At 45.1% G+C, this 27,878-nt stretch overlaps 2 protein-coding genes and 1 long non-coding RNA gene across 3 annotated transcripts in view; 2 read left to right on the top strand and 1 right to left on the bottom strand.

The window, feature by feature from the left end:
• Window positions 1–27,878, bottom strand: part of LOC311601296 (uncharacterized protein) — a 356,408-nt gene that overhangs the window by 120,787 nt on the left and 207,743 nt on the right. The gene's annotated exons all lie outside the window — the stretch shown is intronic.
• LOC311601932 (uncharacterized protein) lies at window positions 58–5,713 on the top strand (the record flags this gene model as incomplete). Its single annotated transcript, XM_084789692.1, has 4 exons — window positions 58–176; window positions 1,765–1,852; window positions 2,113–2,233; window positions 4,741–5,713. 4 exons carry the CDS (start codon window positions 58–60, stop codon window positions 4,971–4,973), a joined length of 561 nt encoding a protein of 186 aa, XP_084645818.1. The 3' UTR covers window positions 4,974–5,713.
• Window positions 6,743–9,381, top strand: LOC311601605. The gene is made up of 3 exons (XR_014780607.1): window positions 6,743–6,816; window positions 7,261–7,429; window positions 9,277–9,381. It is a non-coding gene; the product is annotated as an uncharacterized lncRNA (long non-coding RNA).

Below are 27,878 nucleotides of genomic sequence, written 5' to 3'. Positions count from 1 at the left end.
TTTGAGTGGAAATTAGGCTGGGGCTTGACTGTGGGTTTGACTCTCAAAGATGCCAACATGATGATGGCAACAATGGAAATGGATATGCTAATCTTTCTGCAGGAACACCCTACTGAAATTCAATCCAATGTTATAGTTATTGACTCGGATGATGACATTCCTGTGAAGTGCCGCAGGTAAGAGGTATCATGGCTGTAAGTAACGCAGAGCTGAAACACTTTTTTACTAAAGAAATTGCATACAATAGATGATCTACTAAGGATTTCAAATGAATCTAAGATGACCAATTTGCTGGTTTCCAAATCTGTGTATTTTCATGTATGTGAGGAACCATGTAACTGGTGTCTGCTACATTGTTTTCTAGATTGCTCCAAAAAATGGACCAAGGGAAAAAAAAACACATACACAATACATCTGAGATTGTGAGCCCAACTCTTAGAACCCTCACAGTAGAATGAATGGCCAGGTTCCTGAATGTTTTCCTCTGTCCTTCACACAAGTAGCATACATGAACACATGCACACACACACGCACACGCGCGCGCACACACACACACTGAATAAAGAAATACATATTAACAAGTAGAGACACTGAGAAAGCAAATAAAATATGAACTAGTTGACAAAACCTTACCTTGAGCATATGTAACCTGAGTAAGCCTTCTGAAACCATTTACTTCACTTAAAATAGGTTGTCCTTGGTCTTTCTCATTATGTAAAAAAAAATGATATGTTCTCTTTATACCATTTGGATATTAAGCTTAATCCATAAAGAAGAACATAGATAATATATTAAAATGTAAAATTAATGGAGTATGAAAATAAATACAGTACTCAGTGATTTATCAAGACAAACATCTGAATGGCTAGTTCTAGTCCTCGAGCTAGAATTCTTTCTGTTTGTGAATGTCTTTACTGTGTTCAGAGCAGAGATTGGGTTCTAACAGTGGTTTCTCATTGGATCATATTTCTATATTGTTCTAAAGAGGTCAGTTTGAACAAACACTCTTTTGGAGCAGTATTACAGGAGGTAGGGCTTCTGTGGGTCTCATGCGGCCACACCACTATTATGAGCTCCTGAGTGCAGTGTTCCTGTCATGGTCCACATGACTCTGTTTCCTCCTTGATCTCTGATTCTTACAGCCTTCCTGCCCTACCTTCTGCAATACTCCCTAAGCCTTGTGTGGAAGGGCCTCTTACAGATGTACCACGTATATCTAAACACGTCAATAACACTTAATTCTCTACAGTTTGAATAGTTGTGAGTTTCAATTTTAACCACTGAATACTGCATAAATGAATTTCTCTGATGAGATCTGAGAACTGCACTAATCCATGAGCATAAAGACGAATTGCATAAAGACATTAATTTAGAGAGCATGTTGACACTATGTCCATTTAGCAAGGTAATGGCAAGTAGATTCACCCTTGGGGCAGGTGAACTCCCCAGCTTTGTGTTCTTGATCAGATTTATAATACCAGACATATGTTTCCTCCCGTGGTGTGGCCATCAATCCATTCAGAAATTGGTCGGTTGCCATGTAACATTGATGCAACTGTTGTAAACGTGGGCATATTTTGCCATGCCAGTCATTATTGTTGATCACAGTGTTCACAGCTGGCAAAACTGTCACTGACTTTTTTTCTCCCTCCATCAGCTTATATAACCCTGTCTAGTACAATGAAAGCTATCCAACAAAGAGGAAGCCTCCTGACCAATGCACAACACACATTTTGATAATTACTTCTTTATGGTTTTATTAAGGCTTGAAACACAATGCAAGAGCAATGGATTGGAAAGTATTTGCCAGAATGACTCTTCAAATATGAAACTTCCTGATTCTGATTCGGACGTATGTACACTGAGAGCCATTGAGTAGAACTATGAACCTTTATCCCTCTAATGTTGCTATATACTTGATGTTTGTTGCAAACACACACACACACACACACACACACACACACACACACACACACACAGTTTTGGCTTTTCAATTGCTTTGAATATGTTGTAAATTATGTTTAAAGTGTTTGGGTTCTGCCTGTGTTTTCTACTATTTGTGTCTTATTTTATCTCACTAGTGAAATGTATTCTCTTCTTTTGGAAACTCAGGTTGAGATTGTAGCTGTTTTTCCCGCCCCTCGGCAAAGGCGACGTGGAACAGTTCAGAGCAGGACATCAGCTCAGTTGAGCACAAGCAGTAACATAAGTGCAACTACAAGCAAGAGCACAGGTACGAGGACAAGCCTTTCTTCCACGGGTTTTACACCCCTGACATCGAGTAGGTACAATGAGCTATTTGGAAGTGGATAAAATAAATCAGATGACCTTCAAGGTGGTTAGGAGGTTTAAAATAATGTTCTGTTTATAACACTGTGAAATCACAGGCGTCGTGTCCAACTTTGCTCATTTTTGGTAAATCTTTTGATATGAGGATTCAGAGAAGTACAAGTAAATATCGTCTCACAGAGTCAAGCAATCACTCATCTTACACCTTTTAGAAACCCCAGTTAGAAATGTGCAGACTCTCCTCTTTTCTGCTGAATTTGTATTATTCACTTGCTTTTGATTTTAATACTGCAAATATTGTCATAGATCTGTCTTTGAATAAATAACACTTTATTGTTTATGTCCATGTAGTGTATCTCACTGTAACATGTTTTTTGTTAGTTTTGTTGATGTTTTGAGGCAGATTCTTGATGTAGAGTTCACCCTGTCCTAGAAGTCAGAGTGGGGCTTTTACCTCCACATCAGAGTGCTGGGATGGCAGAATTATAGGCATGTGTGTTGCCAGGACAATGTAATGGAAGTAGCAGTGAAGGTGGTTAATCCCTCCAAAATACTGCTGCTTCTTTTATGTGTTTCTATAACAAAGTCCTAATTATATAATTGTATAAAACCTGGAACACCTGAGACATGGTTCTTACTTCACATAACTTATATTGTGACATTTTTACTTATTATGGTTCATCTTTCTTTTCTCCTCAGTTTCAAATGTAGGTTTAACTTTCAAATAGTTTTAGTAGCACCACTTCCATTATTTCTGTAAGTTTCAGATCTCTATTCCAAGTTGTTCTTTGAAAACAGCACAAAGGTAGGTGTGTGTGTGTGTGTGTGTGTGTGTGTGTGTGTGTGTGTGTGTGAGACCATTTCTAACATTAACATGAGCAGTGACTGCACTTAACCTATTTATCTGGAGTTACCGTGAAGTGTTGTTCTGTGGAATTATATTCATTATTGTTAAACCAGCTGTGGAGCAATCCTTATAAGATCCCACAGTTGGCCTTTCCAGTCAGAGGAGCAAAGCCAGATAACCAGCAACAAGCGTTGAAATTTAGCAGAGTCTGGAGTGCTTGCTATGGCTTACTGATATTTATTTTATTTTTTCATTTGGAACCAGAAAATTGCAAATATACTGTTAAGATGCAAAAGTGATTTGGAAGTGATTGATAGTAGAAAAGTTTAGTCAAAGCTCTGAGCACTGAAAGTGTCCAGAAACCAGAATTTTTCAAAATGACTAAAATGGAATATATTAAACTAACTGAATGACTGAAGTGCAATTTGCTTGTATCCATAGCATTGTTGTGAAGTGTGCCTCCTGAAGCTGCATGGAGCAATTAGGAGGTATCTGGTGGGGCACTCTGCCTGATCCTGATGCTTATATTTTGTAAATTTTTTTCTCATTTTGAAATAATTTTGGACTTAGAGAAAAATTTCAGTGCAGTACTCAGGAGGGAGATGCAGAAGGGTCAGGGGTTCATGACCATTATCTATGCCATGAGTTCAAGGCCATCCTGGGATTCGTGGATGTTGTCACAAAAAATTAATTTGAATAGAATGAGCAATACATGGGAAAATGGACAAAAGCAAAAAATTCTAACCATTTCATTGTGATGCCCTTAATGTCACACATTATCTAATCAAAACAACATTGATTTTATTCTTCTTACCAATGTAAGGTCTTGTCCATCTGTCTTCTTTTCTTAGAAATGTACAGCTACCAAATTTTATGTCACAGGAAATAATGATTCACCTTTTTTATTGCACATTGTGACTATATTGCCAATTTTAATCCCTCCATCAGCAGAAGGACATCTGGGTTGCTTTGAAGTTTTTGATAATTATGAATAATGTTACTAAAAACATTTTCACAGAGGCTTTGCATGGAACTTTCAGTTTGTTTGGGTAAATTCCTGGCTGTGAGACTTAGAGTCATGTGTAACTTATTTCAGCTTTAGTAATTGGAGGACACCCAACATCATGAGGTAGAGACCAAAGGATGTTGCTATGAAAGGTTACTATTAATTGGGCTGGATTTAAGCACCAGTGTAAAATGGGAGGTGGGCAGAGAGAAATTCAGGTATACTTGTCCTTCATTTTCAAATATGAATGAATTTTAAAAGTACTGTTCAGTAAATGATTCCTAGTACCTGGCACATTTCATTCTTTTTTTTTTAAGATTTACATTTCTTTATTTTATGCATGAGTGCTTTTTCTGCATGTGTGCCTGCAGGCCAGAAGAGGGCATCAGATTACAGTACAGATGGGTGAGAGCCACCATGTGGTTGCTGGGAATTGAACTCAGGACCTCTGGAGGAGCAGACAGTGCTCTTATCTTCTGAGCCATCTCTCCAAGCACTTCTCACCCTTAAACATGAGATTAAACCACAATGTCTTGTTATATAATGATGGCACATTTTATTGTTTTAGTCCCAATCTCCTCTGTGCTTCCTTCCTCAGGTTCTGGTCAGGAGTCGATGATAGATTCAAAGTACAAGCTAGAGCCTGTCAACATGGAATTAGAAGTGCCTCCAGAATTCCTTTTAAAGGATTGCAAGGAAGAAGAAGGCTCCTCAAAAACAGAAGAATGCAGGGATGAGGCTCAAAGGAGACAATTGGAAGAGGCAAAAACCTCCAAATCTAAGGAATGTTTTATTGATGAAATTATTGTGCTTTCTAATTCATTTGTTTAGGAAGTCTGATTGGCTTTGTTTATTCAGCTTAGCCTACCAGATAGTGTACAGTTGAGTTGCTCTAGAGAATTAAACATATTTATGCTAGGTAGACCTTGATACAGGCTCAATGATATATACTTGCTTGTGCAGGTGTTTTGGATGTCCAGAAGTCTGTGACTCAGAGGCATGTCTCTGACTAGCATGCTACCAAAGCAGTCAGTAGTCCCCATAGCCCAGTATGCATATAAAGAATAGATTTCCATTAGTTTGGGATTCATTTAAATGTGAAGTTCATTTCTGGGGGGGTGCTTTTTCAGACATCAATTACCCAATCCTACTCTAGGAACCTAAGGTCAAGATGTCCCAACTAACTTATCTTGGTTTCTGTTAAACTGCCTGCTTATGTAACCTTCAACTCCAGCTAACTGCTTGTCTTAGCTCCCCCTTGCAGCTGTCGGGTGTGTTTTTTGTTTGTTTGTTTTTGTTTTCTGTCTTTAAAAGCTCCATGCTCTCAATTCTTTGTGCTACACTTAAATCCCAGTCAGCTGGATTAAAGTCTTTCAATTGTCTATAAAAAAGTTAATTAGACGTTTATTTTTGACACTTCAATACCTGTAGGACAGAGAACAAGAACGTGTGTATAGGTTGCCCCATTGTATTGTGGAGCTTGGCAACTCTCCATATGAACTGCGACAAACTGGAAAAGGACAAGAGCATCAGGTATATTGTCCACAAGCGCAAGTACAGAAGCAGCCATATTGTCCACAAGTGCAAGTACATAAGCAGCCATATTGTCCACAAGCGCAAGTACAGAAGCAGCCATATTGTCCACAAGCACAGGTACAGAAGCAGCCATATTGTCCGCAAGCGCAAGTACATAAGCAGCCATATTGTCCACAAGCGCAAGTACAGAAGCAGCCATATTGTCCACAAGCGCAAGTACAGAAGCAGCCATATTGTCCACAAGCACAGGTACAGAAGCAGCCATATTGTCCGCAAGCGCAAGTACATAAGCAGCCATATTGTCCACAAGCGCAAGTACAGAAGCAGCCATATTGTCCACAAGCGCAAGTACAGAAGCAGCCATATTGTCCACAAGCACAGGTACAGAAGCAGCCATATTGTCCGCAAGCGCAAGTACATAAGCAGCCATATTGTCCACAAGCGCAAGTACAGAAGCAGCCATATTGGCTACAAGTGCAAGTACAAGTGCAGCCATATTGTCCACAAGCACAAGTACAGGAGCAGCCATATTGTCCCCAAGTGCAAGTACAGAAGCAGCCATATTGTCCACAAGCACAGGTAAAGAAGCAGCCATATTGTCCACAAGCACAAGTACAGAAGCAGCCATATTGTTCACAAGCACAGGTACGGAAGCAGCCATATTGTCCGCAAGCGCAAGAACAGAAGCAGCCATATTGGCCACAAGCGCAAGAACAGAAGCAGCCATATTGTTCACAAGCACAGGTACAGAAGCAGCCATATTGTCCACAAGCACAAGTACAAGAGCAGCCATATTGGCCACAACCACATGTACAAGAGCAACCATATTGTCCCCAAGCGCAAGTACAGAAGCAGCCATATTGGCCACAAGCGCAAGTACAGAAGCAGCCATATTGGCCACAAGCGCAAGTACAGAAGCAGCCATATTGTCCACAAGCGCAAGTACAGGAGCAGTCATATTGGCCACAAGCACAGGTACAGGAGCAGCCATAACCTAAAATGCCAATAAGTTCATGTATGGTACATCTGTAATTTTTTTATACAATAACCCTTTTGGTTTTGTGCAGACGGTGAGTGTTATTAATAACCTGTGGAGTAGAAATGACAATGCTGAACATCTACAAAATCAGACCCAGAGGTAAGAGACAGACTGACTGGGGAGAAGGGTGGAGGACAATGCTTTTTTCCCTTGTTCCTGTCTGTATAGTGCCATCTCAGCATCTACTGATAAAATGGAAGATTTTCCACACAGAAGGCTTAGACAAGACAGCCTCAAATGCAGAGATTTCCCATCCAACCCTTGAAATCATTGGCTTTATTCCTCAAGTTCAGACTCTTTGCACAGGGTGTTTGTAGAGAAGTGTTTATTGACCATAATTAGCTCCTGAGTTTCATGTCCATTCTTCAACTTCTCTGGAAAGAAGGCATGGGACATGAAAACCAGGGAAGTAGATGTAAGATGTTTGCTACTTGCTGTGAGCAGCCAATAACATAATCCTGGATGAGCTTTTACAGGTAACATGGAGAACTCCATATGAGCCATCATTCTTTGACCTGTGTAACAGCTCCAAATTTTTTACAGACATAGGGGAGATCCTGCTGATTGTACTCCTCTACTTCGGCCTCACCCATCAACAAGGTCACATCAAACAATGACAGTGCCACGTCAGCCATTGGCAACAGCAGGTTACCCACCAGCAGAATCACAGTACTCATCGGCAAGGCCACAGGACCCACCAACACTGTCACATGTAGGTGCTTCTCAATCATCTGAAAGTCATAAATCAAAAATAACTGAAGGTCATTAGTCAAAAATTCCTGGCCTGGGGGACTCAGGAAATTTCATGCAGTTATGAAATAATGTCATGGGCCACATTACAGACCAACGTTGTTTAGTATAGGTGAACTTGTGGCTCTACAGTCTAAGAGGGAATCTGTATGATAGAGTTGAAATGCCCGATAGCTTTTTTCTTTTGATCTGGGACTCTTCTTCATAAGGAAAATGCCCCAGCAATATGTTCTCTATTTGGTATGCAGAGTTGAAAGCATTATCAATGTGAAGGAAGTCACACATGTGATGGTAGAACTCACTGCTGAGTAAAACCATTGGGTTTTATTGCAGTAGTAACAGCTACAAGGATCCTTGTATGACTGAGCTGCATAAATGATTCCTAAATACAGTCTGACTTTCAGTCTTCCCCAGCCACACCTCACTTTAGTGCCAAGCTCAACACTGAATCCAGATTCCTTACTGAGATTATCCATTTTGCAATACTGCAATACAGTCTAGAACCTACCTTGCATAGGTCTCATCATATTGAAAAATTTCCTTAAAATTCCCTTTGCTGAGTGAGTGTACTTAGCATTTATTTATGGAGTTGCCTTATGTTAGACAGAGCAGACAGACCTTGGGGACCATCTTTAGGGGCTACACTTACAGAATAAAACTGGTCCCAATCAAAATAACACAGCAGATTTAGTTCTTCATGTAAAGTCCCATATAAGGAGCAAAAACATTCAATCTGGCAAAGAAGCAAGACATCAAAAGTATTTTCATTTTAAATGTTTAGAAATTCTAGATAGCTAAATGGGTAATATTTTCATATACATGGCTTGACAAAGTGAACCATCAGTGTCACCAGAAATTGAGTCCCTATGATCACATACCGAGATTAAAATTGGCAAATGGTCTGACGGGCTCACTAGCAAAGTAGACTCCAAAAGGTAGCCCTTTTCGTGGTCATTACCAATACAATGATGTTCTTGAATTGAACTCTAAGAATCAGAGTTGTCAGCAAATTGATCTAATCGTCCAGTCAGTGAACGTAGGGTTTCAGATAGCTCATTGGGAAAGAGTTAGAGTAGGAAGGGCAGGAGTTTCATCCTGTGGACATATGACTCTGACTGGGCTCTTTCCTTTCTGCTCACTCCTGTCCTGATCTTCACCTGCTTGTTTGAAGCCCAACTCCTCCTGAATCTATTTTTCTCATTCACCCCATTTGGTTCCACTTACTGGGCCCTGTATCACTTCAAAATAGAGTCAAAAAAGAGTTCTACAATTGATACCTGTAACACTGCCTTTGTGCTTGTCCTCCTCCACTTCCTGATGGGAGCTGACACCTTTACTTCCACTGTGTAAATGCGGAAATGACTTATATCCAAGGCTACAGGTGAGACTTTGGCTAGGTCTGACTTCACAAAAGCTGGGGAGTGGAGGGCCAGACACAGATGCTGCAGACTAAAAGGAAGTTTTGGGTTCTCAGGACTGTCATTAAGCCAAGGGGCATCTGGAAGGAAGAATAGTACAGGAATCCTAACTTTCCAAGCTCTCTGTCTCTGTCTCTGTCTCTGTCTCTGTCTCTGTCTCTGTCTCTGTCTCTGTCTCTCTCTCTCTCTCTCTCTCTCTCTCTCTCTCTCTCTCTCTCTCTCTCTCTCTCTCTCCATCCACCCCTGCCTCTCTCTCTCCTCTGCTAGTACCTTGTAAACCAATAATGCAAAGATCCTTGTCAGTGGCTCACTGGCTTGAAATAAAGGAATACGCCTATCACCACAGAATATTTCAGTTTACCACTCTCCCTGCTTTTTTTTTTCTTTGCAGCATGCCTCTTCTGATTACCTGAGACTCACCAGGCAGCTTGGTCAAGATAATGCTGCATATGTTCTGACTGAAGAGAACACCATCAATCCTCACCCCTAAGGGGAAGATGAGGCAGAAGACCTAAGTCCATGGTCTACGTGGAAAAGGGACATACAAGAGTCCCTTGATGTGAGAGGGTGGGTGGGTTATTTTCTTTACTCATGAGTTTAGTTTTTAGTTGTTTCTTAAGCATAACGAGTTTAATGGAAAGTAAGCTGCAAAAGCAAACTATTACATCCAGATTAGTGTGTGATAACCACTATTCATTTCCATCTGCTTGCCCCACACTTTTTCAAGTATACGTATATACATCTGTGATTTTGCTGGGGCAAGCTGCCTTCAATGGGCAGAATTCTAGGGTACTAATGTTTTTGCCAAAATAAGAAATGTCGCAGAGGTTTGAAACGCAGAAAAATACTGTTCCATCATGCCCTTTCCCCCAAATCTCGGGCCTTAATCTTGATTTATTCATATATGTCTTCTGTGGTCCTGTGCCACTTTGTAACCTATATTCCAGACAACCAATTTGAGAAGTAATATCTGTTCAAAAAAAGGTATGACTTTGCTTATTAAACACTATATTGTACTGCAAGTCTTGTGTTTGAGAGGCTGACTTTAAAATCTTAGGAATATTACTGACTTGGTAGACCCACACTTATGTCCTGATGAAGAGCCTATGTTCTAGAGAGAAACATTTCATGCAGTATCTGTTCCTGGCACATTGGCCTGTTTTCTACACTTACAGACTCCAATGGCTGGAGTGGGCCATGTTCTGCAAGCCAATGGTGGCTCAATGTTGCCTTGCCTTTGGAGTCTGCACTGTGAGAGTGAGGTGACAGGGCCTTTACTTAGCTGCCTTCTCAGCACCATACCACCCTGGCTCCTCTGAGCCCAATGTGGTCACACCGTCCTCCTCAAGTGAGGAGAAGTCCATTTTGGAATATATCCTCCTCCTCTCTCCTAGGTATGGGCTTCTAGTATGGGCTTTGGGATCTGAAACTTGGTTCTGGTGCCTCAGCTGCAGCCTGGTGAGTACCGATAGAGCTTCCAGCTCCACACAACCATGTAGGCTGCTGAGAGTTCTGGGCACAGCAGACATGGCCTGATGATGAGAAACTGCGGGCCCAAGGACAGAGACCTGCCCACCTCGCACTTCTGGAAAGCTAAGAGGAGGCAGATTGCAGTTAGTCACACCATAACAATTAGATGGGGTGAAGCTGTACATTTCTGGCCATGTGTCTCTGAGTCAGGGCTCCTAGGGACCTACCTTCCAGGAATCGGGGTCACAATAATAGGGCTAGTGCGCAGAAGAATTTAGCAGACCCATTGTATCTAGCCTGAATCTGGAGTGACAGCAGCTAAGCTGTTAAGCTGCCTTTGGTCAGTGATCATTATCTCAGAGTTTTTGTGTTATTGTCTTGAAGGATTCTCAGAGCCTTCGCATAAACCCAGTGTTTTGACCTGTCTGGAAACCCAGGAAGTCTTATATGCCTGAGGTGATGGCTCTTTCCAGATAGCTCCTAGATCAGATAGGAACTTTGGGTGTGTGGAAATTGACTCGCAAAAGATGTCTTTTCTTATTTCGAGACAGGGTTTCTCTGTTTTATGCCTGGTTGTCCTGGAACTCACTCTGTAGACCAGGCAGGCATTGACCTCACAGAGTTCCACCTGCTTTGGCATCAGCTAAGTGAGTGCTGGGATTAAGGGTAGTGGTACCTTTTTTATGTAACAACAGAAAGTGATTTTAGAGCCACGTGTCATGGTGCAAGCCTGTGATCTCAGAACTAAGGGATGCAGAGGCAGGCAGATCTAGGTGAGTTTGAGGCCAGCCAGGTCTAAAATGTGGATCTACGACAGACAAGGGTACTCTTCGGGAAAAAAGAAAAAAAGGAATGAAGAAGGAGAAAGAGAGAGAGAGAGAGAGAGAGAGAGAGAGAGAGAGAGAGAGAGAGAAGAGAAGAGAAAGAAAGAAACCTTATCTATGAAAGAAAATAAAGATTGGTTTACCCAGGTAAAATTTGATAATCACAAAGTAAGCCATTCAATGAGATCCCAGCAACCATGCTTAGTAATCCTTGCTGTGTGTGTGTGTGTGTGTGTGTGTGTGTATGTGTGTGTGGTTTGTTTTTGTTGTTGTTGTTGTTGTTGTAGTTGTTGTGTTTTTATAACTCACTGACTTTTAAGCAGACAGGTGTTATACTGAAGTAGCCAGGAAGCTGGCATGAGTTTTGTTGTGCTCACAGGCATCAGACAGAGCTATCTGCCCATTTTGCCTGACAGAAAGGAAGCGGTATCTTTTGGTGAAAGGGAACTAGATGTCTTTGGACCTAACAGTCCAGAATTTGTTGACCAAAAGAGGCAGCATGGTCTCTTCTGTAAGTGCTTCTCAGCTGATGTTAGGGATGTTACTGGAGGCAGTGACCTCAGAGTGAGTCAGCAGGCAGGACAATCAGAGGACTGACTGCCTCTATGCTGATGTCCACTAACACAGTTGTGACACCTGAATAGGGCAAGGGGACACTCCCTCCTCTGTGTTCCTTCAGGCATGGTCAATTCCTTTGGCAGGACCATGTGGGGCCTTTCTCTAGAAGCCTCCATACTATCCAGTGCGTGCCACTTCCCCTCCCCAACCCCAGACTCTCAAACTGCACAGACAGGCACAAGAGCACCAAACCCCAGGTTTGCATGGCCTGTCCTTAAGCAAAACACCACTGCCAGGCATGTTGTTGAGAAGCAGCAGAGCATCAGTGTCAGTGGAGTTTCGGGGCACACAGGCCATGTGACCTGGGCCTCCTCACTGAGCTCACAGCCTAATGGCAAGAAGGGGAGGGCCCAGGAGGAGCAGCACAGAGCTTGCCACCTGCCTGCCTCCACACTCAGGAGGAAGGAGGAAGAGTGGGTGGCAGGAGGTGGGGCAGGCCCAACATTGCTTGAGACCCTCCAGAGGGAGACCACAGCCACAGGAGGGCAAAGGTCACAAACTCTGCTCCAGAGTTTCCTTATTTCCTTCCCTTCAAGTGGATTCCAAGGCTTTCAGTCTTAGGGTCCCATTCTGGGCTGAGCCTTGTGGTCACCAGGCAGCACGGGCCTCCAGCTCACAGTGTCTTGGCCATGCATCCAGGTTTAGGCCTAACCCCCCACCACCACTCGGTGAGGGGATGCACAGCACCACAGAGTACCATTGGTCAGACCTGCCCCAGGTGCTAACAGCTGAGGCAGGGAGGTAGACAGACTGAAGCAGAGGTGTGAGGGCCTACCTTCATGTGTTGGGGCCACTAATTTACTAGGGAAGCAGGAAGTGGTAAGGTGTTGGGGGCGTGGCTATGGATCCTGCAATGTGGAGGTAAGGGCCTGCCAGGAGGGGAGGCTAGGTGATCTCATACAAAATAGGGCCGGGCTCTGGATGTTGACCTGAGAGGGGGCAGGGTCACCCTAGGAGCAGGATGGGGCTATGTAGGTGTATACTAGTGTGGGGTTGTGAGAGCTGACTGAGGAGTAGTGGGCTGAGCTCTCTTGCTGATGCAGGGCTTGATTGAGGTAGTCTGGCCTTTAGCTCAGTGCTGGATTGTGGCAGTATAACTTTTGATACCTACTGAGTGTTGTCTGGACCTGCCGAAGGAGAAGAGTGTAAAGGGCTGTTTCTGCTGTGGCAGTTATTGCGGGCTGGGCTGTGTGAGTGGTGAGAATAGTGAGCAGGGAATGCAGAACACGAGGCCAAGGCTATGATGTGAGTGGTCACTTTCTGAGGAGGGGGCAGAAGGCTGAATCCTCACTTGAACTTCATTTGGCAGAGAACATCTGTAGCAGTGGGGCACTGTGACCTGCTGAGATAGAGTAGTGGGTGGGGGCTGTGGTTGCAAAGGTCAGGGAAGGGCAGAGGGTTTCAACATTCCTAATGCTGTGACTCTTTAACACAGCCCCTCATGTGTTTTGTTGCTATTTCGTTACTGGAATTTTGCCACTGTTACAAATGGAACCACAGCATAGATAGCTGGTGTGGGGGTCACGACCCATGGGATGGGAGCCCTGTCTGTAGGGGGTGGGTGAAGCATTGTACATTCACAGGGAGAAGCTGTGAGTGCTGAGTTAAAGAGCTGTAGGAGCAGGTGGGAGAACAGAAGCTGTCTCTGCTGGGGTAGCTTGTGCTGGAGGTGTTGTGAGTGGGGCTGTGGTGACTTAGGTAGTAGTGGAAGTCGGTGCTTAATGCTTAGGTGCAGCTGAGGCTGATGGTGTAGGCATAGTGGGCAGAGCTTGCAAGCCAAGTTAAGAGACTTGAGCAGTGCCAGGTCTGCCTCCTGTCTGGCCAGTTGATGGACAAGATGAGGGCTGGGTGAAGTGTAAAGTTTTGGCAAAGCTACTGAATGCAGTGGAGAAGAGGGAGCCTGTTTGTGTGGGCTGCAGCAACTCTTGTGGCTGGGGCTGTGAGGGCTTTCCTAGGTGAGCTGGATTTGGACTGGATATTCCCAGGAGGTCCAATCATCTTATCTCCTTTTTGGAAGGAATATTAAGTGTTCAGCTCTAGTTATCTTAAGTAGGATTATTTGGACTTACTAACAATGAATGCTCTGCCCATATTTTGAGAGACTCTCTGAACAGACCACTCAAGAGCTGAGTCCAAATGCAGGGGCAAGGATGTCTTTATATTGCAGGGTCAAACCCAGGACACACTTCCAATGCGTTGACACAGCAGGTGCAGGGAAGTGGCCTGGAGTCTCAGTTGAGAGGGTTTTTAAACAATAGGTTTTAGACAAAGAAATGGGTTCTACAGTATATGATTGGATGACATCTGGTCAGAAAAGCTGCAAGCAGAGAGTTACAAGACTTAGAGTTTCATGGTTGGGTAATAGGTGTAGGGCAAGTTGGCCTATAGAAAAGATTGGCTGAAGCAGTCATGGGGGCATTAGGAACTTTGGCCTGGCCTCTCCTAATTGGTTGTTGCAATGTGCCAGACCCCTGCTGCCCAGCTTGACCAGCAGAGGGTGGATTTGGACTTTCCCAAGGTGAGTTGATTGTGTTGGCAGGGAATATTTTTTCTGTTTAGGCTAGTTTGTGCTTAGTCTGTAATCTGGGTTCAGCCCTTGGCTAGGTTTAACACAAAACGGATTTTCCTTTGCAAAATGGAGTCTCTTTTTCCAAAGGGAGTTTGTTTGGTCCTTACAAACAAGATAGTTTAGACTGACGGTTTTATTTTACATTTTAACCTGTTTGTGTGTTTCTGCAGATGTAAGCAGATAGTCTGAAAAGTATATTCACTATTTGTCCTGGAAGCCATTCAATTGTAGAATAATATAATTACCTGAAACCTAGGTGGCATTAAACAGAAAAGCATAAAAACCCAACATCTACAGGAACTCAGAAAATGCCAATACCAGGCTGTTTCAGTTTTCTTTAGGTATTTTTAATGATATTCAATAATACTACATGTGGTTCCCAATCATCTATAGTGAGATCTGGTGCCCTCTTCTGGCTTGCAGGCACACATGCTGTGTAAATAATAAATACAACTTTAAATAGAATTTTTTTCTTTAAGATCCTAAGGTACAGCTTATATTTTAGTGATTAGAATTCACATAGTGTCTTTTCTTGGACTGATTAGCTTTGTTTTCTATCTTTGTCCTAGTGTCAGATGGTGTCCTGACCCAGGACAGTTATGTTGGAGGAAATTTTAAAACAAGCATGCTTGGGTTGGGAGATGGGGTGTCTAATCCAACTCCAGAGCCAGCTTTTTAATAGAGTAGTATAGCATGAAGCAATAGAATTTAAACTAATATTAGTGAAAAGAGATGGGGAAGAATATGCCATCCTCACCAACGGAAAACGCTACCCAGAGGGCAATCCAATTAAGAATATCTTTGACCAATATACAAGGACAACTAGGTTTATTAAAAAAAAAACCAAAAATGAAAGGAAAAACAAAAGCAAAAAGAGAACACTGTTGTTATTAAAGGTGAAAGCACAGAACGATGCTTACACCTCAATTGTGGGAGAATTTAGTGCCCCACTCTAACCAATGGACAGATCACTGAGGCAGAAACAACATAGAGAAATGATGACACCAACAGATGGAATGAATCCAATGGAACCACTGGTTATCTACAGAACTTTTCACCCAAACACAAAAGAATATTCTCTCTTCTTAGCCCCATATGGAACCTTCTCAAAAATTGGCAGTATATAGTCGGTCACAAAGAGAACCGTAACTTATACAAAAAAATTGAAATTGCCTACTGTGCTTTTGCAGATCGCCATGGATTAAGATGGATCTCAACAACAGAAATAACAAAAACCATACACAATCATGGAAAATGACCAAGTCCATACTCAGTAACAACTAGGCCAGGGAAGAAATGAAAAAAAAATTGAAGACTTTTTAGAATCAGTGAAAATGAAGGCACAATATACCCAAGCTTATGGGACTCAATGAAAGCAGTACTAAAAGGAAAGTTTGTAGCCCTAAGCACCTTCATACAGAAATTGGGGAGATTCCATACTGGCCACTTAACAGCTCCTCTGGAAACTTCCACAACCAAAGAGGCTGACACAGCCAAGAGGAGTAGATGCCTGAAAATAATCCAACTCAAGCTGAAGTCAGCAAACTAGAAACAGAGAATAAGAGGAAGAATGAATTGATTCAAGTGGCTGTCCTTTAAGAAAATCAACAAGATAGACAAAAGACACACACTTAGCCAAACTAACTAAAAGGCAGAGAGAAAATATCCAAATCAACAAAATCAGAAAGGAAAACCAGAACATAACAACACACATTGGGGGAAAACACCAAAGAAACATTAGGTCTTACTTCAAAAAACCATAGTCTACAAAATTGGAAAATCTAAATGAGATAGACAATTTTCTTGGTAGGTTCCATTTATCAAATCTAAATCAAGATCAGGAAAACAAGTCAAATATCTCCATAACCCCTAAGGAAAAGAAGCAGTCATTGAATGTCTCCCAACCATGAGGGGGGAAAAAGCCTCAGGGCCAGATGATTTTAGCTCAGAATTCTACCAGACTTTCAAAGAAGAGCTAATACCAATATGCTTCAAACTTTTGCACAAAATAGAAACAGAGGGAACATTGCTTTTGGTAAGTGCCCCATTACCTAGCCTTTGACTAGCTAGCTATTCAGCCTTTCTAGGCCCCAATAACAGCGCCCCTAGAGTCATCAAGAAAAAAAGTTACAGAAGAGAATGAGTTTGCCCATTGTCCCACTTTATAGGCTGAAATGTTAAGTCAAGGGCAACTCTCAGACAGGAGGGACAAATGGCCACAAGGAAAAAAGCTCTTAGTTCTGTTTAACCCAATCGTGCTTTGTGCCCACCTCATACCAAGCAAAAAGTGGGTGCCTTCCGGATAATGGTCATGAGAGCACAGTACCTGGCCCTACAACAGGCCAAGTCAGAGGAATACCTGTCCCTACAGCAGGCCAACTCAGTGAATAAGTTTCAGGAAGACCCATAATTGGGCCTTCAGGGGACCTGTCAGAGGGGGGAAATGAGAGACCAGAAGAACTAAAATTGGATTTCAGGGTCACCGGGAAAAAGGTTAAGAAATAGGCCTAAAGGGGAGACCAGGCATGATAAGGCATATCTGACTAGCTAAGGGGCAAAGCACCAGTCTGGCTGCAGGAGGGCAGGGAGGGTCCTAGAATCCTGTGTTTGCACAATGAAACTCTGTCAGTTCTCAGTTTGAATATTGACACACCTGACCTTTCCTCAGATGAGCTGAGTCAAGTTGCTCAACTTCATCCAGGAAAGAGGGCCTGGGGCTCAGACTGAGAGCCCTGCCCTAGGCTGTTTGTGTAATAGCAGTCTTGGGAAGGCTTTGTGAGTCCCTGTCTGTGGGCTGACCTGGAGTTTTCTTGAACCATCCCTGGACTTCTCACCTGGATGTGTCCAGCCTAGGAACTCACCAGCTTCACAGATGTCTCCAGCTCAGGTCAAGTTCCTCCCCTCCATGAGATCCTAAACCCTCGCAGGAGAAGTGAGCTGGTGCTGTCACCCGTCTACCATGGGGGGCCAGGAGGCAGAGGGATGCGGGGGGGGGAACTGATCTTGCATTACATACACATGACCCAGATATGCCTATCTAAAATAGGGTTTCCTGAAGTACACCTGATGTGCGTTCATCTTACCTGTTCCTCTTGAAGTCTTCCCTTTCCACCAGAATGAATCTGGCCAAAGGCTCCCTGCCCTACCTTTCATCCTTATGTACTTTGAGTAAGAAAAACACTTCTTACCTTGCGGGGTGGACACCGGGGCAGAGCCGAACTGTGCCACCTCCTTTTTCTTACCTTCACATAGCCACAGTCCTTGGGGGAAGGTCCAAACTTTGAATCCCTTTTACCCTACAAAGATGGCCCCAACTGCTGATATGATTCAAATCCTAGGTACTAGTCATCACCAACCAGAGACACCTCACTCACCCTAACTCAAGATGCCTAAGAGAGGCCATCCACAGCAGCTTCCCCTTAGAGCTCCACAGGAAACAGAATATAGGTATAACAGCATTGTTTTTTTTTTATTAAACTTATCAGATCTATGTGCCTTTGAGGCCAGCCTAGTTTACAGATTGAGTTCTAGGACAGGCAAGGCTACACAGAGAAATCTTGTCTCAAAGGAACAAAAACAAACCTCCAAAAAATTGTAAAAAAAAAAAATGTCTCTGAATGGGCAAAGGGATTGGGAGTGTAAACCCCGAGGGGAACTTAGAGCTGACTTCAGTCTACTCCAGGAGGGTCACCATGGGAAGCTAGCCTCCCTCAGCCTGCTGGGGCTGTTTGCCCAAGGTTGCACATGATGTTTAACTAGGATATCTTTAAGTACCTGCACAAGTCCTTGAGGAGATTGGGCCTACTACAGTTTTCTCAGAAGGAAAAAGGGGAGCATTGAGGCCTCAAAGAACCCATGGACTTGGCAGGTGTCATGGGATCCTCATGGGGCCCTTGGTCAGTAAACCCCTCCTCTTTTCACCTAATGAAACAGTTGCCTAGGGTAAGAATCTTTGGAAGAGCATATGTGCCTGTATATAGCCCGAAGGAAGCCCTCAGGGGAATATATTTGTGACTGTGACCCCTGCTTTGGGTGACTCTCTGTGTTATAACGTCTTATGAAGCTAAGTGGAATGCTTCCATACTGTGCCTGCTTGTAAGTTGAGCACAGAATCCCCAAACGGAATCGCTGCTTTGGAGTTATCCACAGTCCTGTGGTGACCTCACTAAACTCCTTGGTTCGACAAGCCAAACTAAATGGAATTCTTCTTTGTTATGTGTCTTCTGTGTTTGGGGTGGACAATCCCTTCTGCCCAGCTCCTCGGTGAAAGTCACCTGGCACATGAGACCTAAAAGAAACTGACAGAGTAAAAGAGATGGGTTGCAGTGCAGTGTCTTCCTGGGGAATCTAGGCACGAGCATCTTCCTCTGTGAGGCCTCCAATGGCGCATCCCCTAGCTATGGTGATAGTTTTATGGCCACTGCTACAGATAATAAAGCCTGCACGTTCAGCTCAGCCGTTGGCTCAAAGGAATCTTGCCTGACTATGGAAGAATTGCAATGGGAAGTGGACATGTGGAAGGTGTCCACCTAAGACACAGTAGCAAAAGCGAATAGAGGTAGGCTGGTCCAGAAGCTCTGAACAGGGTCCTGTGAAAGGCTCTTTTAATTGCCTGTTTCAGCTGTTGTCTCAGAGGAGTATTGCCTCTGTCTGCTAGCCTAGGCCTGGTCCTGGAAGCTGCTTACCTTTGTACACTCTAACCCAGACCTAGTATGTTTTCAGCCTCTGAAACTTACTGCTAAATAAACTCACCCCTCCTTGTTCTTACTGAGCTCCAACTCCAAGGGTGACCCCAGATTTGAATTCATTACTTCCTGCTCCCTTGTTCTAAGGTCCCTGGTCTCTTGATTGGATGAGTCTGAAATGTGCCTACCTAAAAGCTGTCTTGTGATTCTCTTGTGTGTATCTCTCCCTATGTGTTTCTGTCTCTTCTGTGTTATGGTGAGTGCCTGATGTCTGAGGTGTCTGTGTGTGTGTTATTCTGTGTGTGTGTGTGTGTGTGTGTGTGTGTGTGTGTGTGTGTGTCTGTGTGTCTGTGTGTCTGTGTGTCTGTGTGTGTTAAAACTGTCTGTTCAGTTCATCTGGTGCTGTCACCTTGCCTCTGAGAGTCTGCCTTGCCCTCCAGGAAATTCTTTTGCATGGGAAATGGCAGAGAAGGAGATCTTCCCTGTTAGTTGGTCCTCAGGCAACCTCTAAGCAGCAGGAACCTAAAAACACAACTCTTATACTTTCAAGTCCTAAGACACAGACATGGAAGGCAGAGCAGGAATAATACCTCAATTCAGCCTAGGCTGGTTTCTTAGAGCCTCAAAAGAATACAATGTAGCTTCAATTTCCCTGTGTACCTGTCTGTCTGGGTCTGGCTTGGAGCCCTGCTTGCTTCTGACACCCAAAACTGGCCTCATGCCTGAGAACCAGGTGAGAGTGTGGTATGAACCTTGTCTTCCTATTCCAGAGGTTCCTGGCCCATGGAGTGCAGCTTCTGCTGTTCTCTTGGGTCCCCTGTATGAAATGAGTGCTAAGACACTGTAGGGAGTGACCCCCACATCCAAAAATCAGCCCTTTAGCTTTGTGTCCACAGGGAGTGGCTGGGGTAAAGGATGATTCTGGCTAATGGGACCCTGTTTGTTGCAGTGATCACAAAGGGGAAGAGCTGAAACATTGTGGGCCCCTCTCTCTGGTGCTTGGCCTCCCTGCCCCCTACCCCTACTCTCATGTCACATTTGGGACCTCTGAGATTGGCCCCAGGCAAGGCTTTCATCCCAGCTCTCATGAGGCCCTTGGAGACACACTAACCAGTGTCAACACTGCCTTATCTTAAAAGGTCACTATCCTAGAAAGGGCCTTTGCCTGCTATAAACTGCAAACTGTGATTCAGAAAGGGCAGCAACATAGTCTCCCTGTTGGGCATGGCACAAAAAGGCTCCTCCTTCAAGTCCCTGGATGCTGAAATACTTGCATCACAAAATGGTTCTGAGCCCTTACCCAAAGTCCCTGGGTGTCAAAAATTAAAAAACAAAACAAAACAAAAAAACCCACCTGCCTCTTTCCCTCACCTTCTCCTTGAGGGGCATAGAATAAAATGGCTTCCCCATCAAGTCCCCAGATGCTGGAATACCTGTGTCAGAAAAGGGGTCTGAGCCCTAACCCAAATCCCCGGAATGCTAGATAAACCACCTGGCTGTTTTCCTTCAGGAATCTTGTAAAATGACTCCTGGCGCCCCGGGTCCTGGTTTCAAATATCCCCATGGATGTAGATGGGGATGCAGAGGATGGAGATGTTGGAGGGGGCTTATGACCACAGTCACTGTGAACTTTGCTTTAGGACCCAGAACAAGATGCACACTTGCTTGACCCTTTAGGCCTATGCACTTTGGCACTGAGGCCCTCTCTGACTTGCACATTGACCAAGAAAGTCATGTGACCTCTCCTCTCTAGAAAACTCTGAAGTAAACCCCATGGGCTGAGATCCACTAGGAAGTACTGGAGGGAGTACAAGAAGACATGCTCTGGGGCAGCACACACCACAGCCACTGAACTATACTCCTGGGGTCATCCTAAGTGCAGCCAACTCTCCACAGCCTCCCCTCGGGACCTAGTTTTCTCCTGTCATTTAAGCAGTCCTTTTTCCCGTGGAGAATGCCTCAATGTGGCACCTTTGCAAAGGCCCTAGTCAAGGAGCATATGGGGCCTGTTTGTCCATGTGGTTCCTGTTTATCATTGTGGGCCCCACTTGGTTCTTGCCTGAACAGGGGTCAGCTGCCTCATTAGGGGACCACCTCTCCTAAAGTACTCTCCTGCCCTCAGTAAGCATGAGGAGCCCATTATCCTTCCAGGAACATCTCAAAATGGTGCTCAGTTTCCCAACAACCAGAATGTGTGTTGTGAAGGGTGAGGGAGGGCCTCCAGACTGACTTTAGCAGGAAGGCATGCTCCAAGCTCCAGGCACCTCAGAAAATAACTCTAGCACCCCCACCCCAACCATGGATGAAGACACTGGAATAAACATATACTGTGGGCCTTCTTGTAGGAACGAGCCCCTTCCCCTCACTCTAGTCCTTCCTGGTGGAAATCAGCCCATGGAGTCTACTTCACAGTGTTCCAGAGAAAAGAGGACATGTGACTTTCTTGGTCATTGTCCAAGTCAGGGCCTCAGAGTCCAGGTACACAGGCCTAAAGTGTCAAGCAAGTGTGCATCTTGTTCTGGGTCCTAAAGCAAAGTTCATAGTGACTGTGGTCATAAGCCCCTTCAAACCTCCACATCGCCATCTACATCCATGGAGATATCTGGATACAGGACCTGAGGCCTAGAGCAATATTTCAATATGCCTAGAGAATTATCAACAGCTTGTTTCAGATTCCCAAGAACCCTAGGGTATCAGAGCCAATTTCTGACATGTCAGGAATGGTGAAGGGCACACTGTGCTTTTTGGTTTCATGGTTTAGAGGGCAGGAGGCACAGTCAGTTGTGTGAATATCCAGGAATGGGAAGTACCTTCCTTCCCTTGTATGCTTCAGAATCAGTTTCTTGGTTCAGGACATTTTGCCAGGTTCCTGGACATTTCCTTTTTTGTTTTGTTTTGTTTTGTTTTGTTTTGTTTTGTTTTTTTGTCTCTTTTCTTTTTTTGAGAAAGTGTTTCTCTGTGTACCCTTGGCTGTCCTAGACTCACTTTTTAGACCAGGCTGGCCTCAAACTCACAGAGAGCCTCTGTCTCCCGAGTGCTGGGAGGAGGAAGAGATAAACAAGGAGAAGAAATACGCAGATAACACAAGTATAATCTGAGCACCATTCAAAAACTAAAGAAGGTTATGAAATCCCAGTCCAGTAAAGACTGGAAAAGGTCACCATTTTTTGAAGATAGGCCAGTTTCAGTTCTTACTATATTAAAACATATCTCGTGGTGCTGAATAAACATCTTAAAGTTGAGCCAGAGTCGGCCTGCTATGCTAGGTAACCCTTGGCAGTATTCCGGAGGCCCAGGCTTCCACATCCTTGGGTCAGCCTTGCCCTTCCATGGACAGCAGCCAGTTTTGTGCCCTCCGCAAACTGGGTGCAGAGGGCTATGGCTACTGACCTGGTGATGTCTCCTCTCACTGCTCAGGTATCTGGAAACAGGAGATTCCATTCTACTGGGTGCCTACCCTGTGCAGATGTTGCCAGGAAGTTTCTGAGAAGCAGCCCTGGGTCACAGCCAAGCATCCCTTAGCCCTGTGTAAGCACACCTCAAACTATTGCCTGTCTCCTAAGAGATGGACACTACTGTACCCTGGGTTGCTAGATCCAAACCTTTCCTCTCATCACTTCGGGGTAAGAAATTGCCTGACACATGAGGAAGACAGACACTAGAAACTTTGTAAAGGAACCTGCAAAGGCTTGTTACAAAATGTCCTCCACTTACCACATGTTTCTTTTTTCTTTCTTTTTTTTTTTTTTGGCTTATTGAGATGGGGTTTCTCTTTATAGCCATGGCTGTCCTGGACTCCCGTTGTAGACCAGGCTGGACTGGAACTCACAAAGATCTGCATGTCTTTGTCTCCAAGGTGCTGTGATTGCAGCTGTGCGCCACCTCACCTGGCCACCTAATACATGTTCCTCAACCTCAAGGAATCAGAGCTATATTTAGTACTTGTAAGATAAGAAATAGCTGGATGGGAGCCAGCCTTCCTTGCTGGGGAAACCTCTCCACAGAGCTCTTGCACTGCAGAAGGACTAAGGGCTTTCCCTGTTCATCACACATTTGCCAGGGCATCGGTGTCGACTCAGTGCCTGGCCCTGGACTAGGCACCGGGTCTCCTGGATGGTGTTCATTCACTACATGGGTCTGGGCTGAAATAACGACATGAGGAAGCACACATCATGTGCCTGTGGGGGGCACAGAAACTAAGGGCTGTTTATCTGTGCAACCCACACTGCAGCAGGAGATACTTAGCATAGAGGGCATTTCCTTGCAGTTCTCCATTTCCCTAAACATTGAGATACATGATGCCATGTCAGGAAGGTCAGGGGGCACAGCATGAGGGAGGTCCTCTTTACCATCCCCTTCAGGAGGGCATGACAGCCTGGATGGGTCTGGGAACAGCACGGAGTGGGCCATGTTGTGCAAGTCAATGGTGGCTCAATGCTGACTTGCTTTTAGATTCTGCACTGTGAGAGTGAGCTGACAGGGCCTTTACTTAGCTGCCTTCTCAGCACCATTCCACCCCAGCTCCTCTGAGCCCACAGTGGTCACACCATCCTCCACACGTGAGGAGAACTCCATTTTGGAATATTTCCTCCTCCTCTCTCCTAGGTATGGGCTTCTAGTATGGGTTTTGGGGTGTAAAACTTGGTTCTGGTGCCTCAGCTGCAGCCTGGTGAGTACTGATTGAGCTACTGATTTCAGCTCCACACAACCTTGTAGGCTGCTAAGAGTTCTGGGCACAGAAAATACGGCCTGATGATGAGAAGCTACGGACCCAAGGACAGAGACCTACCCTCCTCGCTCTTCTGGACAGCTAAGAGGAGCCACAATGCAGTTAGTCACATCATAACAATTAGATGGGGCGAGGCTGTACATTTCTGGCCATGTGTCTCTGAGGCAGGGCTCCTGGGGACCTACCTTCTATGAATTGCGGTCAGAACAAAAGGCCAGTGTGCAGCAGAATTTTCGCAGACCCATTGTATCTAGCCTGAATCTGGAGTGACAGCAGCTAAGCTGTGAAGCTGCCTTTGGTCAGTGACCATTTTCTCAGAGTCTTTGTGTTATTGTCCTGAAGAATTCTCAGAGCCTTTGAATAAAGGCTCTGACCTGTCTGACAACCCAGGAAGTCTCAGATGCCTGAGGTGATGGCTCTTTCCAAATAGCCCCAGATCAGATAGGAACTTTAGCTGTGTGGAAATTGACTCACAAAAGATGCCTTTTCTTATTTCGAGACAGGATTTCTCTGTTTTGGGCCTGCTTGTCCTGAACTCACTCTGTAGACAAGGCCGGGCTTGACCTCCCAGAGTATCACCTGCTTTGGAGTCCCCTGAGTGAGTGCTGGCATTAATGGCAATTGACGCCTTTTTTGTGTAACATTAAAAAGAGATTTTAGGGCCAGGTGTCACAGGTACAAGCCTGTGATCTCAGAACTAAGGGAGGCAGAGGCAAGCAGATCTAGGTGAGTTTAAGGTCAGCCAGGTCTAAAACTCGAATCTAGGACAGACAAGGGTAAACACAGGAAACTTATCTTCAGAAAAAAGAAAGGCAGGAAGGGAGAGAGAGAGAGAGAGAGAGAGAGAGAGAGAGAGAGAGAGAGAAGAGAAAGATACCTTATCTATAAAAGAAAATAAAGATTGCTTTACCCAGGTAAAATTTGATAATCACAAAGTAAGTCATTCAATGAGATCCCAGCAACCATGCTTAGTAATCCTTCTGAAAGGAAAAATTTTTAAATACCATTAAAGCAACCAGAACAGCAACAGCTCTCTAACTCATAAGTGCAGGTCGACAGGTTTGCTAGCCCCAGGTCCCAGATGATAAGTCACAAAGAATGTGGAGATAGGAGACAAAGGCCTATTGAATGTTCCAGGGACTGGCTGGCCATAAAAGGTAGGGAGGATACACAAGGACAAATTCCTGAGAAAAACAGGTACCGGACATGGTCGAGTGAGTGATGAGCCAAGACCCCTCATCCAATCTTATGGTGTCTGCTTAATCCCCCCTTTAGGCCTGCACACAATGTTCCAGGTTTGTGTTTAACCAGATGTGTCGTTAGCTCAGGGAAACATCTACCCTCAGGTTCCAAGAAAAACAGGAACCAAGGACTGTTCCCATGTGATTAAGTCTGAGCTTACCCCAGCTATGCCAATGCAATTTGCTGATGTTCAAATGTTTAAAACAACCAATCCTGTGTGGCTGCGCCAAAACTTCCCACTCCCCCCCGACTCTTGCCCATATAAACCCCTAACCCCTGGGCTTCTGGGTCGACCCCTCTGTCTCCTGCGTGAGATATGTGTCGACCCGGAGCTCAGCCAATAAACTGCCTCATGTGTTTACAGCAAGACGGTCGTATGTGTGTCTTTGGGTGCGCACCATCCCGAGGCTTGAGTGAGGGTCACCCTTCAGGGGTCTTTCACTTCCTGTGTATTTTCTGTAATTAACTGACTTTTAAGCAGACATCTGTTATACTGAAGTAGCCAGGAAGCCAGCATGAGCTTTGTTGTGCTCATAGGCATCAGACACAGCTATCTGCCCATTTTGCCTGACAGAAGGGAAGTGGTTCCTTTTGGTAAAGGGGAACTAGATGTCTTTGGACCTAACTGCCTAGAATGTGTTGACCAAAAGGGGCAGCATGGTGTCTTCTGCAAATGCTTCTCAGCTGAAGTTAGGGTTGGTACTGGAGGCAGTGACCTCAGAGTGAGTCAGTAGGCAGGACAATCAGAGGACTGACTGTCTCTATGCTGATGTCAACTCACACAGTTGTGACACCTGAATAGGGCAAGGGGACACTCCCTCCTCTGTGTTCCCTCAGGCAAGGCCACTTCTGTTGGCAGGACCATGTGGGGGCTTTTCTCTAGACGCCTTTATCCTATCCAGTGACTGCCACTTCCCCTCACTCACCCCAGACTCTCAAACTGCACAGAGCAGCACAGAGCTTGCCACCTGCCTGCCTCCACACTCAGGAGGAAGGAGGAAGAGTGGGTGGCAGGCGGTGGGGCAGACCCAGCACTGCTTGAGACCCTCCAGGAGGGAGATCACAGCCACAGGAGGGCAAAGGGCACAAACTCTGATCCAGAGTTTACTTCCCCTCTAGTAGATTCCAAGGCTTTCATTGTTAGGTCCCCTGTGTGGGCTCAGCCTTGTGGGCACCAGGCAGCACAGGCCTCCAGCTCACAGTGTCCTGGCCATGCATCCAGGTTCAAGCCGAAAGACCCCCACCCCAGTTGAGGGTGTGCACAGCACCACAGAGTATTATTGGTCAGGCCTGAGCCAGGTGCTCCTGTAAAACTGTTGAGGGAAGTTTACAAACATTCGCTCAGGTGCCTTTGCACAGCCCCTGACACATCCTTTCTTTTCTTTTTATTTTTCTTTTCTTTCCTTTTCTTTTCTTTTTGTTTTTTGTTGTTGTTGTTGCTGTTTGTTTGTTTGTTTTGTTTTTTCTGAGACAGGGTTTCTCTGTGTACCCTTGGCTGTCCTGGACTTGCTTTGTAGACCAGGCTGGCTTAGAACTCACAGTTCTCAGCCTGCTTCTGCCTCCCAAGTGGTGGGGTTAAAGGCTTGGTCTTCCACAGACATGCAGTCTGTGAGATCAGTGCAGCTGCCTGCTCTAACCATTAGGAACACCATTGGATCAGGCTCACCCTGAGGAGCTCTATAGAGGGCAGGGGCAAGGGTCCATAACAGCTGGACCAGAAAGAAGTCAAAAAGGAGTGTCAGGGGATGGGCCAGGGCTGAATGGAGAAGGAGTCTAGGAGAAAACTTGGAAGTAAGGATAGGGTGCCCTGCAGCAGGAGGACTGGTGCTGGTCTTGTGGATGGGGCTGTGACTGCTGAGGTCAATAGTGGTGGGTGGGGCTTTTATGCTAGGGTGGAAGGCTGGGTGGATCTGGACCTAGTAAGAGCTAGAGAAGGACACTTTGTGCTCTGTGGAATCCCTTGGGAAATGGTCCTGGGAGGGGAGGGGGAGGGGCGGTGTTCAAGAGTGCTTAGAGCTGAGGCAGGGAGGTAGACAGACTCAGGCAGTGTTGTGAGGGCCAACCTGGGTGTGAGGGACCTACCTGATTACTAGGGAAGCAGAAGTGGTGAGGTGTTGGGGGCCTGGCTATGGATCCTGCAGCATGGAGGTAAGGGCCTGCCAGGGTGGGAGGCTATCATTTACAAAATTAGGCTGGGCTCTTGATGTTGACCTGAGAGGAGGCAGGGTCACCCTAAGAGCAGGACAGGGCTGTGTATGTGTATTCTCGTGTGGGGTTGTGAGAGCTGACTGAAGAGTGATGGGCTGAGTTCTCTTGCTGATCAGGGGCTTCACTGAGGTCTGGTCCTTCTCTGAGTGATGGATTGTGTCAGTGTAACTTTTGATCCCTACTTAATGTTGCCCAGAACCACTGAAGGAGAAGGGGGCCCAGGGCTGTTTCTGCTGTGGCAGTTGTTGTGGGCTGGGCTGTGTGAGTGGTGAGATAAGTGAACAGGGAATGCAGAGCACCAGGCCAAGGCTATGATGTGAGTGGTCACTTTCTGAGGAGGGGGCAGAAGGCTGAATCCTCCCTTGACCTTCATTTGGCAGAGAACACCTGTAGCAGTGGGGCACTGTGACCTGCTGAGATAGAGTAGTGGGTGGGGGCTATGGTTGCAAAGGTCAGGGAAGGGCAGTGGGTTTCAACCTTCCTAATGCTGTGACTCTTTAACACAGTCCCTCATGTGTTTTGTTGCTATTTCTCAACTGGAATTTTGTCACTGTTAGGAATGGAATCGAGGCTGAAGGGCTGAGAACCCTGTCTGTGGGGGGATTGGTGAGGGGTAAAGTATTGTACATTCTCAGGGAGAAACTGTGA

Source organism: Acomys minous, assembly GCF_964271855.1.
Source record: "Acomys minous genome assembly, chromosome: 7".
Classification (NCBI taxonomy): Eukaryota; Metazoa; Chordata; class Mammalia; order Rodentia; family Muridae; genus Acomys; species Acomys minous.
Note: the sequence above shows the minus strand (reverse complement) of the source record. Positions and strands in the feature narration are given on the sequence as shown.